We start from the raw sequence: 21,014 nt of genomic DNA on the forward strand, positions 1-21,014 counted from the left end.
GGGGGGGGGAAGGGGGGGGAGAAGGGGGAACCCTGAACCTTAACATAATAAGGGATATGATGAATCCAATCCTTCTCCCACTGATGTCATTGGTAATTTATTCAGTTCCTTCAATAAAAGCAGAATCAAACCATATGTAGGTAAAATGGCCTAAAAAGAGGAGCACTAGAAAGCTATCAGAAAGTTATCAGTGTAAGAAACATAAAACAATGTAAGAGTCATTTTTTTCAACATCAGTAACATTCTTCTGACTTTTAGTTTCCCACTCCAGTATCTCTCACTTAAATAACGTACAATTACATATATAGGAGAGCAGCAGGTTTGTGCATGAAAGGTAAAATATGAGTTTAAAATGAAGGACACTTATAAGGTATAGTATATGATGTGCAAATTTTAGTAGGAATCAACAGATAGTCTTAAACTGAAACATTTCTCATAAGTTATTTATGAATTCAAAGCAATATTTGCAATTAAAAATGCATAAGTATGATGTGTGTTGAATAGAACTATTAGATATGCATGTTTACTTTTTAGTGAACACAGAGATCAGTAGTTTCCCCCTCTAGATGTCATTTCCAGAGAGTTATAGAATGTGAAATATTTTCAGACATCAAGACAATGGTATATTGCATCTTTTTTTTTTAAATAAATTGGGTAGTGGTTTGGGACTACTTGTTGGTTCTGGCAAGGAGGTGTCATTCAAGCCACTCTATCTCTTTACAAGTTATAAGGAACTAGATCTTCCATCTTCTGACTCACCAGATATTGAAAGCAGTATTATTTCCCTCTAGAAGAGCAATGTTAGTCTATCCATATTTAAAACCAACAATAACAAGACTTCATTAGAACAAGAATAAAACATCTTTGATGGTTAAAAACTTTTGTACTTTCACTGAATTTCTCTACAAACTCACTACTACATGAAACCAGTGAATAGAAAATGGTCGAAACACAAGGCATAACAAAGCAAGCCCTGGATGATTTTTGTCTGTTTTTTAGCAGTGAAGTGGTAGAAGAGACAGCAATGGCTGTTGTCACACTGTAAATGTCAAACTAATCACACTATTTTCATCTCAGTAAAACACCATTAAACCAAGAAAACATGTAAACAACTTCAGGAAAAATCCATCAACACATATTTTATCAAACAAGATTTCATTAGAATAGGTATCTAGGTTTAGCACTGCTCCACCTTGAAAACCCGCTCCTGCTCATGGCCATTAGGTGACGCAAAAGGCAGTTTTGGGTATTCTACCTCCCACCTATCATCACAGTGTCTGAGCATTTGAACTTAGGGCCATAATCCATGTCCGCTGAACTCAATGGGAGACTTTCTATCAGCATTGGATTCGATTTTTAATAGCCATTTGAGGTTCTCTCAACCCTGTAATTAAAAAAAAAAATCCATTTGTACTGTACATCTGAACATATATAATTTAATCACCTTTCTATAAAAAATAACATTGCATCATTCATATTGGAAGTCAAGTCATTACAATCCAATTACATAACATCTCTTACTTATAGTATTATTGAAGTTCTGTACCTGTTACCATGCATAACCCAAAAAATCTTAAGAAATAAAGATCTTAGTTATCAATTTGGAGTATTTCATCTGAATAACAGCACAGAAATATACTGTGTATCCCCCACCCCCTCTAGTTTTTACTCACCTAAAAGGTTTGCTATACATTTTCTTCATTGCAACAAAAGATATCAGTTCTTTAAATTCTAGCTCAAGTCCTTGACTTATATAATCCTGACAACTCCTCAAATGCAGTCTGCAGCATTACACAGCAGCTTTCAAAAATATACATCTGTTGAATGTCTGCTGCAGGTAAATCTGTGTTTACTTCCTTTGTATAGTTAGTGGCATCAGAAAGTTTTGGGACAGAAAGAGGCTAGGGTGCTTATCTACATCCATTCAATTTTTTTCCAACAAAATTAAAACGTAAAACTACGAAGAATTTTGAAGAAGAAACAACCTGTTTTTAACCCATACACAATTTTGAAGGCATCTAGAGACCTAGTTCCAGAAGCAAAAATAATCTTTGTTCTTGTAAAAAGCCTATGGATCTGGGAACTAAGGACCACACAAACCTACCACCTTCCGTTCTAAGTGCAAGGCACATTTCTCTGACATGGCCTCCTCTAACATAAAAATATAGCATCATATGTGTCATTATCAAAAGAATTAAAAAACAAAACAAAAAAACCACTCCCCTGTACACACTTCCCAGCTGGAGACAGGATGAAAGAACAAACACAAACATGATGTCAGTTACATCACTTAATGCACTGCTGGAGGGCAATCAGATATTATGGTGAAGAGCATGGTGCAAGAACATATCTAAAATGGAACATTAATTATTCCGAAAATTACCAGGTAAATATTGCTTAGGCACAACCCTCTGAGTTTTCTAATACAGCTCTGTAAGTGACCTTAGCTCTAACCTGGATAGCTATATCTCCCTGGAGGACTGCAGATAATTCAGTCTGCAAGCTATTCAGACAAGTACTTCTCTTAAAATAAGGATACTAATGATACAAAACTGTGCCAAATCAAGTGGGGTAGAATTGTGATATAAACTGCTACGGACCTGAAATCACCATTCTCATTTCAGACATTAAGCTTGCGTTCAACCTCAGTTTCTGACATGAAAAGCCTACACCCACAAAGCATGAGAGAATCTACAAGTTTCCCAGTAACGATGATTTAAAATATTCTGTTCATGACAGATAAAAATGAACATAAAGATTGCTTGCTGTTCAAGCCAAAATTTGATACGTTATATTTCTTACTTTTACAAAAAATGATCACTAAGGCACACTTGTTCTCCAAAGAATAAAGCTCTGTTCTGAGTGGTTAAATATATCATTGTTTTACAGTTTATGCAATAATTGGAAGAGAAAATGCTGTAAGTATGAAGGCTAGCACTGTGTGTACTGTAGATTGGTTGTATCACTGACCATGAAAGGCATACTGCAGATATTACTTTCTGATTCTATGTAATTCATTTCCTCCATTTGAAAGTTTACAGGAATTTATTTCCAGCAGAACAAATATGTGCATACAGGTGCAACAGTGTAACGAAGTATGGGTTCACATACAGTACATCAATATCACAGATAAGTATAGAAATTACCCCAATTGGTGGTGTTTCTGAAATAAATTGTTTGAGATTTCTTTACACTCATGTTAATAACTTGTGCACGGGCATGAAACTCAAGTGAGTTTTTGAAGCAAGCTGTCAGAATCCATTAAGTGTCTGATCACTACTTTACACGGCATAAAGCACAGGTAAGAATTAAAACCTACATCAGGGATGGGGAACCTACAGCCCGGAGGCCGGATCTGGACACCTTGCTCATTTTCATCCGGCCCCTGGGCCGCATACGATCAACTCACCTTCCCAGGGGGGCGTGGAAACTCAGCGCTTCCTTCCACAGCGGGACAAGCCAGCACTTGTGGCTCCAGCCCTGTAGGGGGCGAGCCAGCACTTGTGGTTCCAGCCCTGGAATGGGGGGGGGTGCGCCGAGGCTCAGGGCTTCCCGCCTGCAGTGGGGCGAGCCAGTGCTTGTGGTACCCCCTACCGTGGGGCTGGAGATGCAAGCGCCGGCTTGTCCCACTGCAGGAGGAAATGCTGAGCCTCTGCGTTCCCCCTCTGGGCACGTGAGTTGAACGTACATGGCCCGCCGTTGATTTTTTTCAGTGGGTCAATGGCCCCTGATACAAAAAAGGTTCCCCATGCCTCGCCTACATTTTCAAAAATGACTAGTGATTTTTGCTGTATCAATTTTTTGGGGGTGTCTTAACTTTCAGAAAGTCCTGAGTAAATACCCTGTGAAAAATCAGACCCCTTTAAAGCAACTGAAGCTGAGCATCCAAAAATTGAGGTACCCACAATCACTAGTAACATTTCAAAAACTTGATGCCTATTTGTAAAGTGTGTATGTAAATTTTCTGCAAATTAAATGATGGGGCTATGTGCCTTTTTAAAAAAAAAAAACAAATTGTGAGCACAATTTATTATAACCAATCAGGTATATGTGATGGGGTGTCCACCCCACACAAGGGAGAGCAGGTTAAATTAGGTTAATTAACTTGAGATGCTGCACCTAGAGGAAAAAGGCTGATGGAGAATGGAGTCCAGCTGGGAAGTCACAGGCGGGGTTGGTATAAAGCCAGGAATTTGGCAGCAGAAAAGGGCTACACGGGAAGTAGTTTGCAGTCGCTCCTTGGGAGAAGGAAGGTCTGTTTAAGACTACAGATTTAGGGAGTCTGAAGAGAGCTTGGGTTGATAAATCCAGAGTGGGGGAAGAGTGCATGTGTGCAGAAGATAAGAGCAGAGAAGTAAGAAGGAGTCCAGCGGAAACAGCAACAGGCTCTGGATGCAAGCAGATCACAGTTGCTAGACACAGGGGCCCTGGACTGGAACTTAGAGTAGAGGGTGGGGCTGGGTTCCTCTACCAACCGCTGAAGAGGCACAGACTGGGACATGGAGCAGAAGACTGCCTGGGATTGTCATCCAAGGACTTTGCTACCCTAGAAGGGGAGGACCTAGTGACCTGGCTGGAGGACTGAGTCTCTAAGAAGGGGTATCTGAGTACCAGATTGAGAGAGGCACCACGAAGTGAAGAAAGGGGCATTGGACTTGGAAGGAGCTAATCCCCAAACCAGCCAGGAGGAGGTGCCTTAGCAGTGAATGGACCCCATGACAGTATAGAACACAAAGAAAAATGTAAATGGTGACATATAGAAATAGTATAAAATATTGCATGAGATAAAGAATACCATTCATCTATTTGCCTCTGGGAAGTGAGACCCTTTCCCCACTGAACAGAAGTGGAGTGATAAGCTATTAATTTCTAAAGAATTTTAAGTTCCACTTTAAAATGTCTAGCCTTTGCTTATGACGATAACTTCCAAGTTTGACAAAATGAAGTACTGTCTTCCTGAATTTTCTGCTGACCAGCTCAATGCTTCTGCCATTGTTCATAGTTTTCCTTCACGGTAACAGAGGGAAACTGAAAAGGCTCTGGCCAGTTTCATTACTGCTCTTCAGAACTTTATGGACAGCACTGAAACTGACAATAAGGCTGTCAGTTTCATTTTTCTGCTGGGTGAGAAGACTGTAAGCAACAGCACAGGCTATTAATGGAAAAGGAGACCCAAAAGAAAAAAAGGTTGGGGAAGAGGTAGAATAGTGGAGACTTCCTCTCAAAACAACATGGAATCTGGGTGAGAAGTGAAAGAAACAGAGACCCCAACTCACACACATCCATGCTTGGTGGCCTCTTGTGGAGGAGGAGAGAAATTTACAAAGAATCAGTTTAATATCTTTGAAGAATTAAGAGGTATACTGAGGTTATTTTCATATACTAAATTAATTAAGAGTTTGGACCGGACATGAGCAAAATTAACTCTTACCTGCTATAGATTCACAGATTCTAAGGCCAGAAGAAAACATTGTAATTATCTAGTCTGACCTCCTGTTTAATACAGGTCATAGAACTTCCCCAAAGTAAATTCCTGGAGCAGATCCTTGGAAAAAACATCCAATGTTGATTTAAAAATGGTCAGTGATGGAGAATCCACCATAAGTCTTTGTACATTGTTCCAGTGATTAATGACTCTGACTGTTAAAACTTTGCCTTTTTTCCAATCTGAATTTGTCAAGCTTCAGCTTCCAGCCATTGGATCATCTTGTATCTTTCTCTGTTGGACTGAAGAGACCATTATTAAATATTTGTTCCTCCCTCATGTAGGTACTTATAGACTGCAATCAAGTCTAATTTTCTCTTTGTTAAACTAAATGGACTCAAGGAGCTCAATCTATAACTATTTGGCATGTTTTCTAATCCTTTAATCATTCTCGTAGCTCTTCTCTGAAACCTCTCCAATTTATCAACATCCTTCTTGAATTCAGAGAACCAGAACTGGACACAGCATTCCAGCAGCAGTCACAGCAGCATTAATTTTTCTTATTGGTTAACAAACGCAGAAGAAAATGAACTGTCAGAAGCTGCTTTGCATAATACAAGTGAGAGCACAAATAGGAGGGACTACGTATGTTAATCAAGGGAACATTGATCCGTGTGCAGTTGGAAGCAAACTATTCCTTGAGTATTTTGATAATTGATGATACAGTACATTGCACAAGCAGCAGGTGTTTAAATTGCATTTATGAAAATAATTCTGTGTTTGAGCAGGTGCTCTCAAGTGCATCTAACTGCATTCCTGATGCATTCTTTGAAAATTTAGCCTTTATGGTCCATTTCAGAGATTGGCCATACACTGTACAGATAAGCCTGCAGCAACTTTTCTAATGTTCAACAGTATACCATTGTATTACATATTTTGCCAATCCTGCCAAGACTAACTAAATCACCACATCTATACTAAGCAAATATACAACAATTCTTCTAACAGAAACACAGGTGCAAAACCCCTTTCCTTCCTTAAAATCTGAAACTTTTTTCCCTTAAAAGTGTATGTTTTATAATTGTTTTAAAAATTAAACCATTGTTGTTTCAATAAAAAAGGTTCTCTGTTAAAAATGATGTGGATTAAAAAAATTATTAACAGTCACGTAATGCTGTTCACAATATCATGCCAGTTGACTTCATTTTTTTTAAATCATCTTCATCTGCATTAACATGGTGCTAATTATGGGCTGAATCCTGAAAATTTAGGCCATTCTACTCTATAGAGATTACAGTGGCATAGCGCTGGAGCCATAACTATGTCAGCACAGACGTGTATATAGACACAGCCTACAGCAACGGAAGAAGTTTTTCCATCACAGTAGGAACACCATCTCCCCGAGCGATGGTAGCTAGGGACTTGTCTACACTCGAAATGCTACAGTGGCACAGCTACTCCCCTGCACCTGCACCACTCTAGCTCTTCAGTGCAGTTTTCCTGTTGGCGTAGGTAATCCACCTAACTGAGAGGCAGTAGGTAGGTCAAAAGAAGCAGTCTTCCATCAACCTAGCACTGTCTACACCAGGGGTGGCCAACCTGAGCAGGAGCCAGAATTTACCAATGTACATTGCCAAAGAGCCACAGTAATACGTCAACAGCCCCCCATCAGTTTCCCCCCCCCCCAGCACCTCCCACCCACCAGCAGCCCCACCCATCAGCGCCTCCCCCTCCCTCCCCACACTTCAAGATCATCTGTTTTGAGGCTCATGGGGGGGGGGGAAGGAGCGAGGGCACAGCAGGCTGAGGGGAGGGGCTGGGAAGGGGTGGAGTGGGGGCAGGGCCTGTGGCAGAGCAAGGAGTTGAGCAGTGAGCACCCCTCGGCACATTGGAAAGTTGGCGCCTGTAGTTCCAGCCCCGGAGTCAGTGCCTATACAAAAGGAGACGCATATTAACTTCTGAAGAGCCGCATGTGGCTCCGGAGCCACAGGTTGGCCACCCCGGTCTACACAAATGTTAGGTTGGCTTAACTACGCAGCTCAGGGGTGTGGATTTTTCACATCCCTAAGCAATGCAGTTAAGCCAAATTAATTTTTTAATGTAGACCAGGGCTGATGCATAAGCAGTCCTTACGCAGTCACACCAATCAATCAGTGGAAGCACTCATATGAGAAAGGGTTTGAAGGCTCATGACCTACGTCAATGCACGCACATAAAGGGCAGGGGGGACACGATTTTTATAAAGTGAGAAGAGTATTCTTGTATGACCAACTATATTTTTCACCTCCTGAAATGTCACTACACAGATGCAGTATGATTCAGGTGTTTTGTTTTATTAGTAATGTGCCCCCTCTTGTGCAGTAAAGAAATTAAAGCTTTCAGGTTTCTCAGGACACTATGTACTGATATGAGCTAACTGAAACCTTGTTATGGGTTAAGTTAAAAACCCCATGGAGAGTGACACCTTTCAATTAGCATAACTGTAAATAAAAGCTCCCACTTAAGACAAGGAGTAGGTGAACTCACCCAGGAGCTTTTGTTGAATAATGTTTTAGATAGGATTGGGGGTAGGGAGAAGGCAGAACAAAAGAAAAGAGAGATAGGGATGGGAGATAGAGAGAGTGCTTGAAGAAACAGCTGACAGAGGTTGACCGTGGAAGATATATGGGGAGATGTTTTTGGGTTAGGGGTGCAGGCTAAAAGTACTCTCGGTGCTGTGAGCAAAAGAAGCTGTTTTCTGCTATTTGATTCCTTCTGCATTTAGAGACACAGGACTCTGTACAATCCTTGTAAATAAACATCAGAGAAGTACCTGACTATTACCACTTTCTCCTCCTAACTGGACCAACCAACTAAAGGCACATTTTTTGGGTAGCTGCTCAAATCAAAAAGGGGAACAGTAGTGCCTTGCAGTCTATTTGAAATATATTGATTCTCAAAGGTTTTATAAGCAATGGTGGAATATAATACTTAGATTATATTTTACTTATTCTAGAGCCCTACCAAGTCAAGATAAAAAAGTAAAATAATATGAAACAAGATCCAGCATTATTTCACCTACTCACTCATTCATATATCCCTGTGGGGTGTTTTGATTTGTTTGTTTATATATATATATATATATATATACACACACATACGCACACACACACACACACACACACACACATGATGAGTTAGCAAATGTGCAGACCCAAAGAACAGGAAAGTTTTTACATTTCTGCACCTTCACTCAAGCTAATATTTGTTCAAAAGGATCTTTTGTCCATATAAAGTACATTTTAAACATTTTTGTTGCCTTTTCACAGAAAATGAAAAGCATGGGTCTGAAACTTAAATAGATCTGGAAAACTTCAATGATGTATTTTATGTTTCCAAATTGCCGGGAAAAGGTTACATTCCTCATGTACTACAGACTTCTATTCAAGTTTTTCTTTTTAGACCGCATATGAATAAATCAAATCTACTAAGACACACCAAACGCAAAGGATCAGATAACTTCTGAGGAGAACACCATTTGTACAAATAGAAGGCTTCCCACAACACAGAAGGATGAAGGATTAATCACAACATATATAAAGACCACAGTGCTTCAGTTCTACTGATAAATCTACTTTTTATGTACTGGATTTAGGTCTCTGAAATCCACTGTTTTCCTCTTCTTCTGCAGTCTTCTTAGTACGTGTCTCTATTGGAAGAATTGGTGGTAATGCTGGTTGCCATTGATACCAGTTCAGGCTTTTCCAGCAAGACTATACAATAAGAGATAGAGGGGAATGGGTAATGTGAATTATTTCATTCCTGATCAAGGTTAACTGCTTAAAGAAGTCCTCTACCACATGTTCCACACTTGGTCCATTGAAATTCAGAGAGGTGGCATTTTTTGTGGCTGGGTCCTTAGTGACGTGTACTTGCATCACATTTAATCTGAATTCTACAAATTCCACCATCCTCTCAAATTAGACAATAATCCAGATGGAAATTCTCATATATAATACAGAAAAATACATTTCCTTTCTTTAGCTTGTTAGCAGTTAATTAAAAGTTAATTAAAAGCCTTTTCTAAGTTATTGTACCTCTCTTGCATATTTTGTAAACTCCATACAGTTTCTATGTCTGATGGCTATGAATACAATACCTGCAATGCATTCTCGCATTTTTTTTCACTTCTGTAACAATGCAATGCAGTTAAACCTCAGCCACTAATCCTGAAAGAAGAAACATATCTGCAGAAAAAGTCAGAAGTAAATTCACTCACACCTGTGTGGCAAGCTGTTCATGACTAACAACAACAATGACATCCTCAAACTAAGTGCTAACTAAATATCAGTTTGCTGAAAGAAACCAGACACCAAGTTTAGCCAATGCCTGTCAAAACGGTCCTGAGGTTGTTGTGTTTTTTAACAACTTTACTGCATGTACAAAACTCTATAGCTGTCTAAGCAACACCTGTAAGGGACCCTTTTTTCCAATGCATATCAAAGGTACCACCAGACCTCTCCCATTTCAGGGAGTCTCCCTCGTTTGGAGGGGTTTATTTTAAGACAGCTGGGACAGTAGCTCCAAGTGACGAATGATACCTTGTGTCAATGATCCACTGAAAAGTTTTTGTTTTTTTTTTTACCTTCCACCTCCCCCTTGCAGCCCATGTGTCACCCTCTGCCCTGCACTTCTTTGCCGCTATTGTCAAGGCACCGCACACAGCGCCGTGTCACTTACCAGTTGCATGCCACAGACAAAGATCAGCGTGCACCTGCCGCTGCAATAACCCATGGTTTCCAAGAGCCCTCGCCACGTAGAGCCCAACTTGATCCAATCAGATTGCGGGAGAGGCCAGGCAAACCTGCGCGGGGCTCCGGGGGCTTTCGCCTGCTGCCGCCGCCGCCACCAGCGCGTCCCGGGAAGTGACAGGCATTAGGACCCGCTGCGCCGGGTTAGCAGCCGCTGCTACCTTCGCTCTCCCCGTGCACCACGGAGCGAGCCTCCAGCAAGCGCGTCGGCGGCAGCGCGAGGGGCAATGCTGCGCCAGGTGCCAGCAGGAGCAGCCGCACTGTGCTGGGAAGCCCCAGAGGCATCTGGGCTTCAAAGCCTGCCCCCCAGCTCGGCTCGCAAAGCCTCCGGGGCGGCGGCGCTGCTGTGCGGGGCCGAGCTCAGTTCATGCTGGGCGAGGGGCTCCGCGAGGCAGCAGCGCGCCCCCTTCCTCCTCCTCTTCCCCAGCCGGGTCTCGGGCAGCGCCAGCAGCGGCCGCTCCTCTGCCGGGAGGCTTAGCCGGGTCTCCCCAGTCCCCTGGGCGAAGGCTTCAGCTGCTCCATGCGGCGCCGGCCGGGCTCCCAGCGCAGCAGCAGCAGCGGGAGGAGAGCGTGGCACGGAGCTGGCGGCGGCTGCTCAGCGGCATGGCACGGGGCTGGCTCGAAACGTGGGGGCTGCTGCTGCTCTGCCTGCTCCAGCGCAGCCCGGCTGAGGCGCGGGGAGGGGAGGAGGGGTTCCCACTCCTTAGGGCTCGGGTTCTGCAACAGACTTTGCTGCCCCCCGCCCCAATCTTCACTTCCCCGCGCTCCCTCCCCGCCCCTGTTCCCGCGCAGCCGGGCGGCCTTGGCGATCGGCGGCGGCGGGAGCTGCTGTGGCTGCCACACGCTCCGGCGGCAGATGCTCGCACGGAGCTTGCTGGGGGGGGACGCTCTTTGGGTCAGGTACCGGGGCGGGCGGAGGTGGCGGCTGCGGCGGGGACACGGCTCCTCTTCGGGAGCCGCGGGGGCATTTGAGGCCCCCGCCCCCGCTCCCATTTTTGGAAGGGGAGGCGGTGGCGGCTGCTCAGAGAGGGATGTGGCGCGGGAGGAGCTCTCTGCTGCCGCCTGCCGGGTCACCGCGGGAGGAACGGCGGGGAACGCGGGCAGTGCCACCGGGGGGCCTGCCTGGGACTGTGTCCCCAGCGCCTCCGCCCCACGCCAGCTGGAGCGGCGGCTCCCGGGAGCGCGTCCCAGGTCCTTGCACGTGGCTGTTAAGAAAGAGAAGCTGCTGCCCTTGGGCCCCCCAGCTCTCCTTGCTCAAAAGCGATAAAAGGGCAAACGGGGGATGGAAGGAATGAGCGGTGGGAAGCCCAGGGGCATGGAGAGGCAGGTTGGCTGGAAGGGCTCAGAGACTTGTGTGTGTGTGTGGGGGGGGGTGTTGTTGGAAAGAGGAAAGGGGCTTGGGAAATTGGGAGTGGCTTGGGGCAAATCTGGTGGAGGGAGCAAACGGATGGGAAATCTTTCCTGAACCTCCCTCACACACACTTCAAACAGACACCTCCCCCCCACCATCCACCTCACCAGGCTCATCATCAGAAGCCAGCTTCCCACAGACCAGGGGACATCAACTGAAAGCAGCACCAGATCCCCAGAACAGATGTAGAATCTGCAGTGATCAACACCTCCCCACACAACAGACCTTTCAAGCTCCATGGATTCCTACATATGCCTATCACAACATGTGATGTAGTCCCAGTAGCAACTATGTGGCTGAAACCAGACAATCACTATGCTCTCAGATGAACTCACGAGAAAACAATAAAAAACAAAAACACCCTGTCCCCTAGTGAAAACTTTTCACAAAGTGATCATTCCATATCTGACCTGTCAGTCCTCATCCTCAAAGAAATCTGCACAACACTTTCAAAAGATGAGACTGGGAGTTTAAATTCATAACTTTGCTAGACACTAAAAGCCATCATCTTAATAAAGACACCGGATTTATGGTTTATTACAACAATCTGTAACCAACTAACCCCTTTTTTGTCCTATGACCGGAGGGGTGTTAACAAGCCACTTCACCTTGAATGGTCCCTTAGAATATGTGCTTATGGTAAAGAATCTGTTCAATCTTTTATTTAGCTATGACACTCTGAGTACCTTTCCCAGACCTGGAGAAGAGCTGGGGGTAGCTCAAAGGTTTGTCTTTTTCACCAACAGAAGTTGGTCTAATAAGAGATTCTACCTCACCCACCTTGTCTCTCCAGTATCCTGGAACCGATACAGCTATAACAACACTGCATACAACTTCTGATGTCACTCAAAATTGCTTCAAGAATGTTGGAAGAGATAAATTCAGTGTCTTGTAAAGCACCATGGAAAATATTTGCATTGGCTGGTGTGTTACTGTATTTTTTATTTCAATGGTGTCCAAAATATTTGGGTAAAGTGGGGGAAATGACAGCATTATGTCATTTAAACCATCCAGTATCTATAAGTGTGCAAAGCCATTTACCTGCTGTGTTATCAGAAGCACTTGACACAATGTTCCAGGGAGGTCACTCTTTTGGCTGAGTTACTGATTACTGCTGTTGTTTTAGCAATTATATCAACAATTATGAATTGCAGGAATCTCACTAGATTTACTAATCAAATTTAGACAATGACTTACACAATGGATATGCAGTGCACTGGATACTTACTGTGAATGAATGCCTCACTCCAGAAAACCAACTACTCAGTGCATGAGCGCTATCAAAGCCTGAACCCACAAGCTTGCTGAGATCATGTGTGTCTGTAATAGTAAGCCTGAGTGAGTCCTGATACCTCATTCAGTCATAGAGCTTAAGGCCAGAGGGGATCACTCGATCATCTAGTCTGACCTCCTGTATATTATAGGCCACCACCCAGCAGGTGCACACTAAACCGAACAACAGAAATGAGACCAAAGTAAATGAGACTCACAAGAGTCTCTAGACTGTTATGTGCCGTAGACAGAGAATAGGAAGGACCGAGGTGCGCCAGTGCTCAAGGCCCCTGCAATGGCGGGGAAATTATTAAGTGAGATATATCCAGATAATCCTGGCAACCCTGTCACAGGGTTCACTCCACTCACCGCTGTGGCACCTCCTTGTGGCTCATCTGGGGATTAGCTCACCAGTGGTTTTTCGTCTCCTCTTGCAGTTCTCCAGACCCCCTTGTCCCAATCTCTCACTCAGCGGCCTCTTACTCTCTGTGAGCTGCAGTGCTTACTCTTTGTGGCTTGGCCTTCCAGCCAGATCACTGTAGTCTCCCCACTTCTGGGGTATCAAAGGCTCTCCAAACTGCCTCAGGCAGTCTTCAAAGTCCACTGCCCTGTCCATGCCACTCCGAGTGGCTGGTAGAAGAACCCAGGTCCGCCCTCTACAATGGTTTTCAGTCTAGGGACCCTACAATCAGGTCCTCTCAGAGGTCCAGAGAGGCCTGGCCTCTTCCAGCTTTTGAGGCTCCTCTCCATAATAAAAATAAAAAATGACGACACATGAAAACAAAAAAAGCTCAGAGTGACACAATTTGAATTTTTTTTAACAAATGCTTTTCTAGCCCTTTTCTGTGCAAAAAAATTGTCTTTTACCAAATCACATCTCTTATTTGCCAAAAAATTAACAAGTGTCTAACTTTGAGGCCCCTTTTAAGCTTGAGGCCCAGGCCAAATGGCCCTCCTCCCCAATTGGCCCTGCCTACAATCAGCAGCTAAGGCCCCTGTGGTCTCACCCATGCTGCAGTTCTCCCTAGATTTTTTCCTGCTTCTTTCTCTCAATCTCAACAGTGACTGCTAACTCAGTCCGCCTGCAGTCTCTTTCTGCTCTCTGGCTTTATACAAGCCTAGTCTTTTCCTGCCCAGCTGGGCTTCAGGTTCAGTTAGGGCTGTATATCCAGCCTATAGTTCACTCATGTGCAGCTTGTCCTGTCAAGTAACCCCCTTCTGAGCCATTTTAACTTCTTCAGGGGTGCTGTCATGTGAACTCCCCCATCACAGACCTGTACCCGCACACTGCAGAGGAAGGCAACCAGCCCCACCCCCAAGGTCACTGCCAATCTGATGTGGGGGGAAATTCCTTCTCAACCCCACTTTTGACAATCAGTTGGACCCTGAGCATATGAGCAAGAACCAGCCAGCCAAGTACCCGAGAAAGGGAATGCCCAGAGCTCTGACCAGCCCTACCCAGTGTTCCATGTCCAGTCACCTGTCATGTAACAGGGCTCATAACCTTTTTAACCCCAAACCAAGTCAACAGAAGCATTATAGGGCAAGAAACTAAAACAGAAGAAACATTTCAACAAGAAGCTCAAACTGTTACTCCCATTGCAAGTGATAGACCCTGTCCAATTCAGAACACAAAATTGGTGTAACTGCCACTGAGAATCAGCCATGGGGGGGGGGAGGAGGGGACACAGAAGACAAAACCAAAAAGTCAGACTGGTTCTTGAGGACACCCAGCATGCTATTGATGGTGCTGACGGAAGTAACACATGCTTGCCCAGTCACTGATAAAAGACAGGGAGAACAGCAGACACAGGCTCCAGGTTGTAAATCCACCTCCGCAGCTGAGAAAGTCACTGCAGAAGGAGTTATTTGGAGAACAAGAAGAGGCCATGTGATCAGAAAGCCATGGAGATTCAGAGACAGTTGTTACAAATGCCCAGCAAGAAGCAGAATAGTTCTCATCTACCAGAGAACACTGGTTGTCTACCTTGAGTACCACCCTTGACATCTCCGTGTGTGTGTTTTATTAACCGATGTCATTGATTTGTACTTGTTATTTTGGTTCATATGTTTGATTTTAATTTGATTTTCTTTTTAATAGAGACAATGCAACAGTAGCTCCTAGAATTGCTGGAGACTGACCACTGTCATGTGATGGGGTAGTAACCTTTGTGACCCTAGCCAAAGACCGATGACCGGGGGGCAGTTACCTCTTACTAGCACTCCTGTGTGTTACACATTTATTACACTGTAAACTTTTTACAATAAAATGATAAGAGCCCAGACACAGTACAGTCCTTCATGGAGCTCTATATCTTCCACTTCCCCTCCTTTATTACAGTTCCCTCCTTCCCCTGTTTCTTCTGTATCCCTTGCTCTGTTTTCCCACTTCCCCTTTTCTTCCACCTCTTCTTCCTCACCCCCTTTGCCCTTATCTTGTTCTATCCCTTCCATGTTAATCCTTTGTGTTTCTTTCCATGCTATTTTTCTCCTTCCTGCCTTCTCCACATCCCTCTGTAGCCTGCTTCTTTCCCAGGAGCTCTGTATCTCCCTGCCCCACAATGCTAGATCCTGCTCTCTACCTCTGCAACCATTCCCCTCCATTCTTGCCCCAGCTCCTCTCCACCAGCAGTTGCACTGAAGAGGAAAGAAAATCAGCTAGCAGAGCAGAAAAAAGGAATATAAATATGCCAATTCAACTGTATGTCTTAGCTTTGGATGACTAGCTTGAAATCCTTATGTCTGTCTCCTCTTGTGAGTATTCTTGAATCCTTGGGGCATTGCTATGCAGTCAGATGAGAAGTTAAGGTCAGGAGACGTTCACATGACCTATGTATTTATTACAGAATCTCTCTAGTTTTCCGCAAACAGCTTGGGTATTCCTGTTCAAATCCCAGCTTGCATGAGAAGAGCTAGGCTCATGTCCCTCCCTCCTAACCAATGTCAGTCAAATATTGTTAACAATGTTGACCTTTAACTTGTCCTCCAGAGGGAGTCTGTTAACCCTCACTGAGATGGTTGTGAAGAGTTCACACCTCTCAGTTAGCTATATGGTCTGTAACAGACTCGCCGGCACAGCATAGGGTTGCTGTTGTTTCATCTCTGGAAGGTTTTCTTTACAATCATAAAATATTATTTCAAAAAATAAAGAAGCTTATGCTCTGATGAACTTCATGGAGTGAGGGCGGACTATACTCTTGCCCCCATCCCCATATCCACCATTGTGAGGCTCACTTCTGTGCACTTTACATCAGCCAGGGCGGAGCTAGTCTAAAAGAGCTGTAGGGCAGACACTCTAGTCTTTCCCCAGGTCAGTAAGGATCCATTCTGTGGCCCATGTAGTTCAGTGTGCAGAAAAGTCAGCTGTGCACATATGTACAGTGTATTTGTTTCTTTGGTTCAAACATAATTAGCTTAGGATCTGTTGTGTGTGTTAGCAAGCAGTTTTCAAATGCTCAGATCAAAACTGATTTCCTTGGAAACTAGGCTGGAGACTGCTTCTCACTGAAGATTGTACTACACAAAAGGTTAACTTTCAGACATCAGTGATTCCACCAAAAGGTTAGTAACATAAAAAGGATCATAAGGAGGAGGGAGGAACGTGTTCTTTCCCCACTCACCTTGCTCTAAGAAATAGCTTACCTGATTATACTCATATTCCCCAAAATCAGCTTTGGTCATGGGCAAAGAGTAGGGCTGTCAATTAATCGCAGTTAACTCATGTGATTAACACAAAAAAATTAATCATGATTAAAAAATTAATCATGATTAATTGCACTTATAACAATAGAATACCCATTGAAATGTATTAAATATTTTTGATGTTTTTCTACATTTTCAATATTGATTTCAATTACACCACAGAATACAAAGTGCACAGTGCTCACTTTCTATCATTATTTTGATTACAAATATATGCACTGTAAAAATGCTAAAAGAAATAGTATTTTTCAATTCACCTCATACAAGTACTGAAGTGCTTTATAGTGAAAGTGTAACTTACAAATGCAGAATTTTTTTTGGTTACATAACTGCACTCAAAAACAAAAATGTGTAAAACTTTAGAGCCTACAAGTCCACTCAGTCCTACTTCTTATTCTGCCAATTGCTAAGACAAACAAGTTTGTTGACATTGATGGGAGATATTGCTGCCTGCTTCTTATTTACAACGTCACCTGAAAGTGAGAACAGGCATTCGCATAGCACTTTTGTAGCCGGTGTTGCAAGGCATTTACATGACAGATATGCTAAACATTTGTATGCCCCTTCATGCTTCGGCCACCATTCCAGAGGATATGCTTCCATGCTGATGATGCTTGTTAAAAAAAAAAAAAAAAAAGTCAATTAAATTTGTGACTGTACTCATTGTGGTGAGAATTATATGTCTCCTGCTTTGTTTTACCCGCATTCTGCCATATATTTCGTGTTATAGCAGTCTTGGATGATGACCCAGTACATGTTTGTTTTAGGAATACTTTCACAGCAGATTTGACAAAACGCAAAGAAGGTACCAATATGAGATTTCTAAAAATAGCTACAGCACTTGACCCCAGGTTTAAAAATCTGAAGTGCTGTCCAAAATCTGAGAGGGATGAGGTGTGGAGCATGCTTTTAGAAGTCTTAAAAGAGCAACACTTTGATGTGGAAACTACAGAACACCAAAAAAGAAAATCAACCTTCTGCTGGTGGCATCTGACTCAGATGATGAAAATGAACATGCGTCAGTCCGCACTGTTTGAATCGTTATCAACTAGAACCCATCAGCATGGAAGCATGTCCTCTGGAATGTCCTCTGGTTGAAGCATGAAGGGACATATGAATCTTTAGAGTATCTGGCACGTAAATATCTTGCAATGCAAGCTACAACAGTGCCAGGTGCACGCCTGTTCTCACTTTCAGGTAACACTGTAAACAAGAAGCAGGCAGCATTATCTCTTGCAAATTGTAACCAACCTTGTTTGTCTGAGTGATTGGCTGACCAACAAGTAGGAGTGAGTGGACTTGTGGGCTCTAAAGTTTTATATTGTTTTATTTTTGAATGCAGGTTTTTTTGGTACATAATTTTACATTTGAAAGTTCAACTTTTATGATAAAGAGATTGCACTACAGTACTTGTATGAGGTAAATTGAAATTTTTTGTTTTGTTTTTTACAGTGCAAATATTTGTAATAAAAATAAATATAAAGTGAGCACTGTACACTTTGTATTCTGTGTTGTAATTGAAATTTTAAAATGAGTAATCATCCAAAAATATTTGAAATAAATGATATTCTATTGTTGTTTAACTGCGCGATTAATCGTGATTAATTTTTTAATCCTGCGATTAAATTGCTTGACAGCCCTAGCAAAGACCAAGCTGGGGAGATGTCAGCCCAAATGGTGAAGCTTCCAGGTGAATGAATGGAAACAGTATTTTGCTACCTTACATTGTTTACTATTTTCCTTAGTAATATGCCCGTACATGTATATCACAAGCAATTTTGCATATGTACACAATATTCCATCCATATCTAAGCATGCCCATCCTTTAACATCATGTCAATACAATCGGACACAAGTCTAGGCAAGTCAATATAGATACCTGTCCACTATACCTGTTCTAGTTTCAAACTAGTTTTGGCAAAATGTAAAATGCAGCGGTGGTGGTGGTGGGAGAAGGAAATGTCATTTCAGTTTAACTAACATACTTGTTAAAATCATAGACCTTTTATGTATTACTAGGGGATGGGGAAAAATCAATGAGGAGAAAAAATAAATGTTATACATAACAGAAAATTATTGTAAGCTTAAATACCTTTCACCAAGAACTCTATTGAAACCTGAAAGGCTGTAGTAATCTTAAACTGTTTTTTGAACCTCATCCCCTACCATGAAGATTGAATGTCAAGTACTTTTTCTCCCTCCTGCAGGATTTCAAGACTTGATTGCCCAAATGACAGTTTACTTATTTTACTGTCACATACTTTTTTGAAATGCCATAACAAGTTGATTACAGGTTTCACATTTTGCATAGTGACAAAATCATCTGTCATATAACAGTCTGATGCCTGAAATCCATTTAACTAAGAAGCAGTTTCTATTGAAATTAATGATATTCAGAGCATTGAAATGGATTTAAATATGTACGTTTCTTAAGCAAAGCTCTGTTTTAGCTAAATGGCAAGAGCTATATTATCAACCTATGATGGAATCAAGGCTTGTAAAATTCATCAAACTAACTAGCCAGATGCTGATCCAAAGGATGAGTGGGATCATTCCATCAGTGAAACAAAGAGACAGTGCTCTGTTGCAGAGAGGAAGGTGTTTGATGCCTGTCACTAGACCACCTTTGGGGAATCCCATCAGCATATGACAGAGAATTTAAAGTCTCCTCATACCACACTCTGTCTGCTGGGAGGAAAAATGAGCTTTTTCTTTCCTATACCACCTAGTACCATTTGCCTATTGGGAGTAGGGTTCCACCACTCTGGCCTTACACCTACCTTCTGGCTAACGTAATGGGGATTTTCTATTAAACCATCTCTCACCCAACCTGCAGTTTTTGATGAATATATCAAGTTCTTTATAGTAATAAGAATAGTGTGTTTAACATGTGACATCCTTACCTATTCATTTTCTTGATTTTGAGCAATCAGGCTTTTGTAAGTGATGTGATAGGTAAACTACATTGTTGTTGCTTAGCAATCTTAACTGGTTTCTGAAAAAACTTTTTTGTTGTGGGAATTTCCAAAGTATAGGGTTTTAAACACACATTTTTCTTCTGTGCGGTAACTGATAATACAGGTTTCAAAATGGTAAGGAAATGGAATGGGATAGAGCATGAGATTAGAAGATTATATTGAAGGAGTGAGTGGTGCTGTCCAAGAAGTGAAAGGCTCCTATGAAGACCTCCTATGCACACCTGGCAACCTACATATGTTTACTAGGTAGGTAACTCGACCATGTATGCCTGCACCACACAGCCTACCAACATTCAGAATGCTGGCAAAGAGTCACAGTAAGTTAACTGCTAGACCCACATCTAGAGCCCTGTCTGTTTGGTACTACAGGTAGGGCCTGATCCAAAGTCCATTGGAGTCAATGGAAAAACTCCTACTGAGTTCAGTGGGCTTTGGAGCAGCCCCCTTAATGCGTACATTATTAGACCGCTGTGCCTCAAAGCGAGTCACTAAGCCTGTCTGTGCCTTAGTTAGCACATTTGAAAGATACGGCAAATAATAATGCTTTCCATTAAACTAGGTCTTTTCCATTTGTAGCTCTTAAAGCATTATACAAAGATGGGTGAGCATTATTGGTCCTGTTTCACCTCATCTAGGTGCAGAGATTTGAAGCAATTTGTATGAGAAACACTTTGGTCTAGTGAGTAAAATAGGAGTCATTTAAAGGATTCAAGATGAGGTTTGTTACTAGGTCTGCTATAAACCTCCTCTATAGCCTTTGGCAAGTCATTTAAACATTCTGGTTCTCAGTTACCTCATAAAAAAAGATAGCAGGTTAGTATGACATGATCTGTTTTCCATAAAACGGGTCATGAATAGATTGATACCTTTTCCGATCAGATTACAAGTTTGGTTGATAAAGTTAACAGTGTTACTGTAATATACTTAAACTTCTGTAAGGTATTTTACTTGGTACCATACAACATTATGATTAAGAAACTGGAATGATACAAAATTAACATTGCACACATTAAATGCATTAAAAAACTGGCTAACCGATAGGTCTGAAAACGTAATTGTGAACAGGGAACCATTACTGAGCAGGTATGCATCTGGAGGAGTTCCACAGGGACTGGTTTTTGGCTCTACACTATTTATTTTTTCTTCCATTTAATTGATAAAAATGAATTAATGATAAAATTTGTAGATAACTAAAAGATTGGGGTAAATAAGGAAGAGGATGAGTCATTGACACACAGCAATCTAGATCACTTCATCATGTAGACACAAGCAAACAATATGTGTTTCAGTATGGCCAAATGTAAAGTCATACATCTAGGAACAAAGAATGCAGGCCATAATTACTGGATGGGGAACTGTAGTCTGGGAAGCAGTGACTCTGAATAGGACTTGGAGGTTGTGGCAGATAATCAGCTGAACATGAGCTCCCAGTGCAA

At 42.5% G+C, this 21,014-nt stretch overlaps 1 protein-coding gene and 1 long non-coding RNA gene across 7 annotated transcripts in view; both read right to left on the bottom strand.

The window, feature by feature from the left end:
* The window catches only part of NKAIN2 (sodium/potassium transporting ATPase interacting 2), a 763,955-nt gene extending 753,625 nt beyond the window's left edge, over positions 1-10,330 (bottom strand). For all 6 annotated transcript variants that reach the window (XM_054023913.1, XM_054023914.1, XM_054023911.1 and 3 more), the window contains exon 1: positions 10,145-10,330. In XM_054023913.1, the coding sequence (XP_053879888.1) occupies positions 10,145-10,198 (54 nt within the window). In that variant the 5' untranslated portion in view covers positions 10,199-10,330. The remainder of the gene's footprint in view (positions 1-10,144) is intronic.
* LOC128834805 (uncharacterized) lies at positions 1,125-5,620 on the bottom strand. The gene is made up of 2 exons (XR_008444491.1): positions 5,432-5,620; positions 1,125-1,384 (listed from the first exon to the last, which is right to left on the bottom strand). It is a non-coding gene; the product is annotated as an uncharacterized LOC128834805 (long non-coding RNA).
* Positions 10,331-21,014: the final 10,684 nt, after the last annotated feature.

Source organism: Malaclemys terrapin, chromosome 3, assembly GCF_027887155.1.
Source record: "Malaclemys terrapin pileata isolate rMalTer1 chromosome 3, rMalTer1.hap1, whole genome shotgun sequence".
Taxonomy (NCBI): domain Eukaryota; kingdom Metazoa; phylum Chordata; order Testudines; family Emydidae; genus Malaclemys; species Malaclemys terrapin.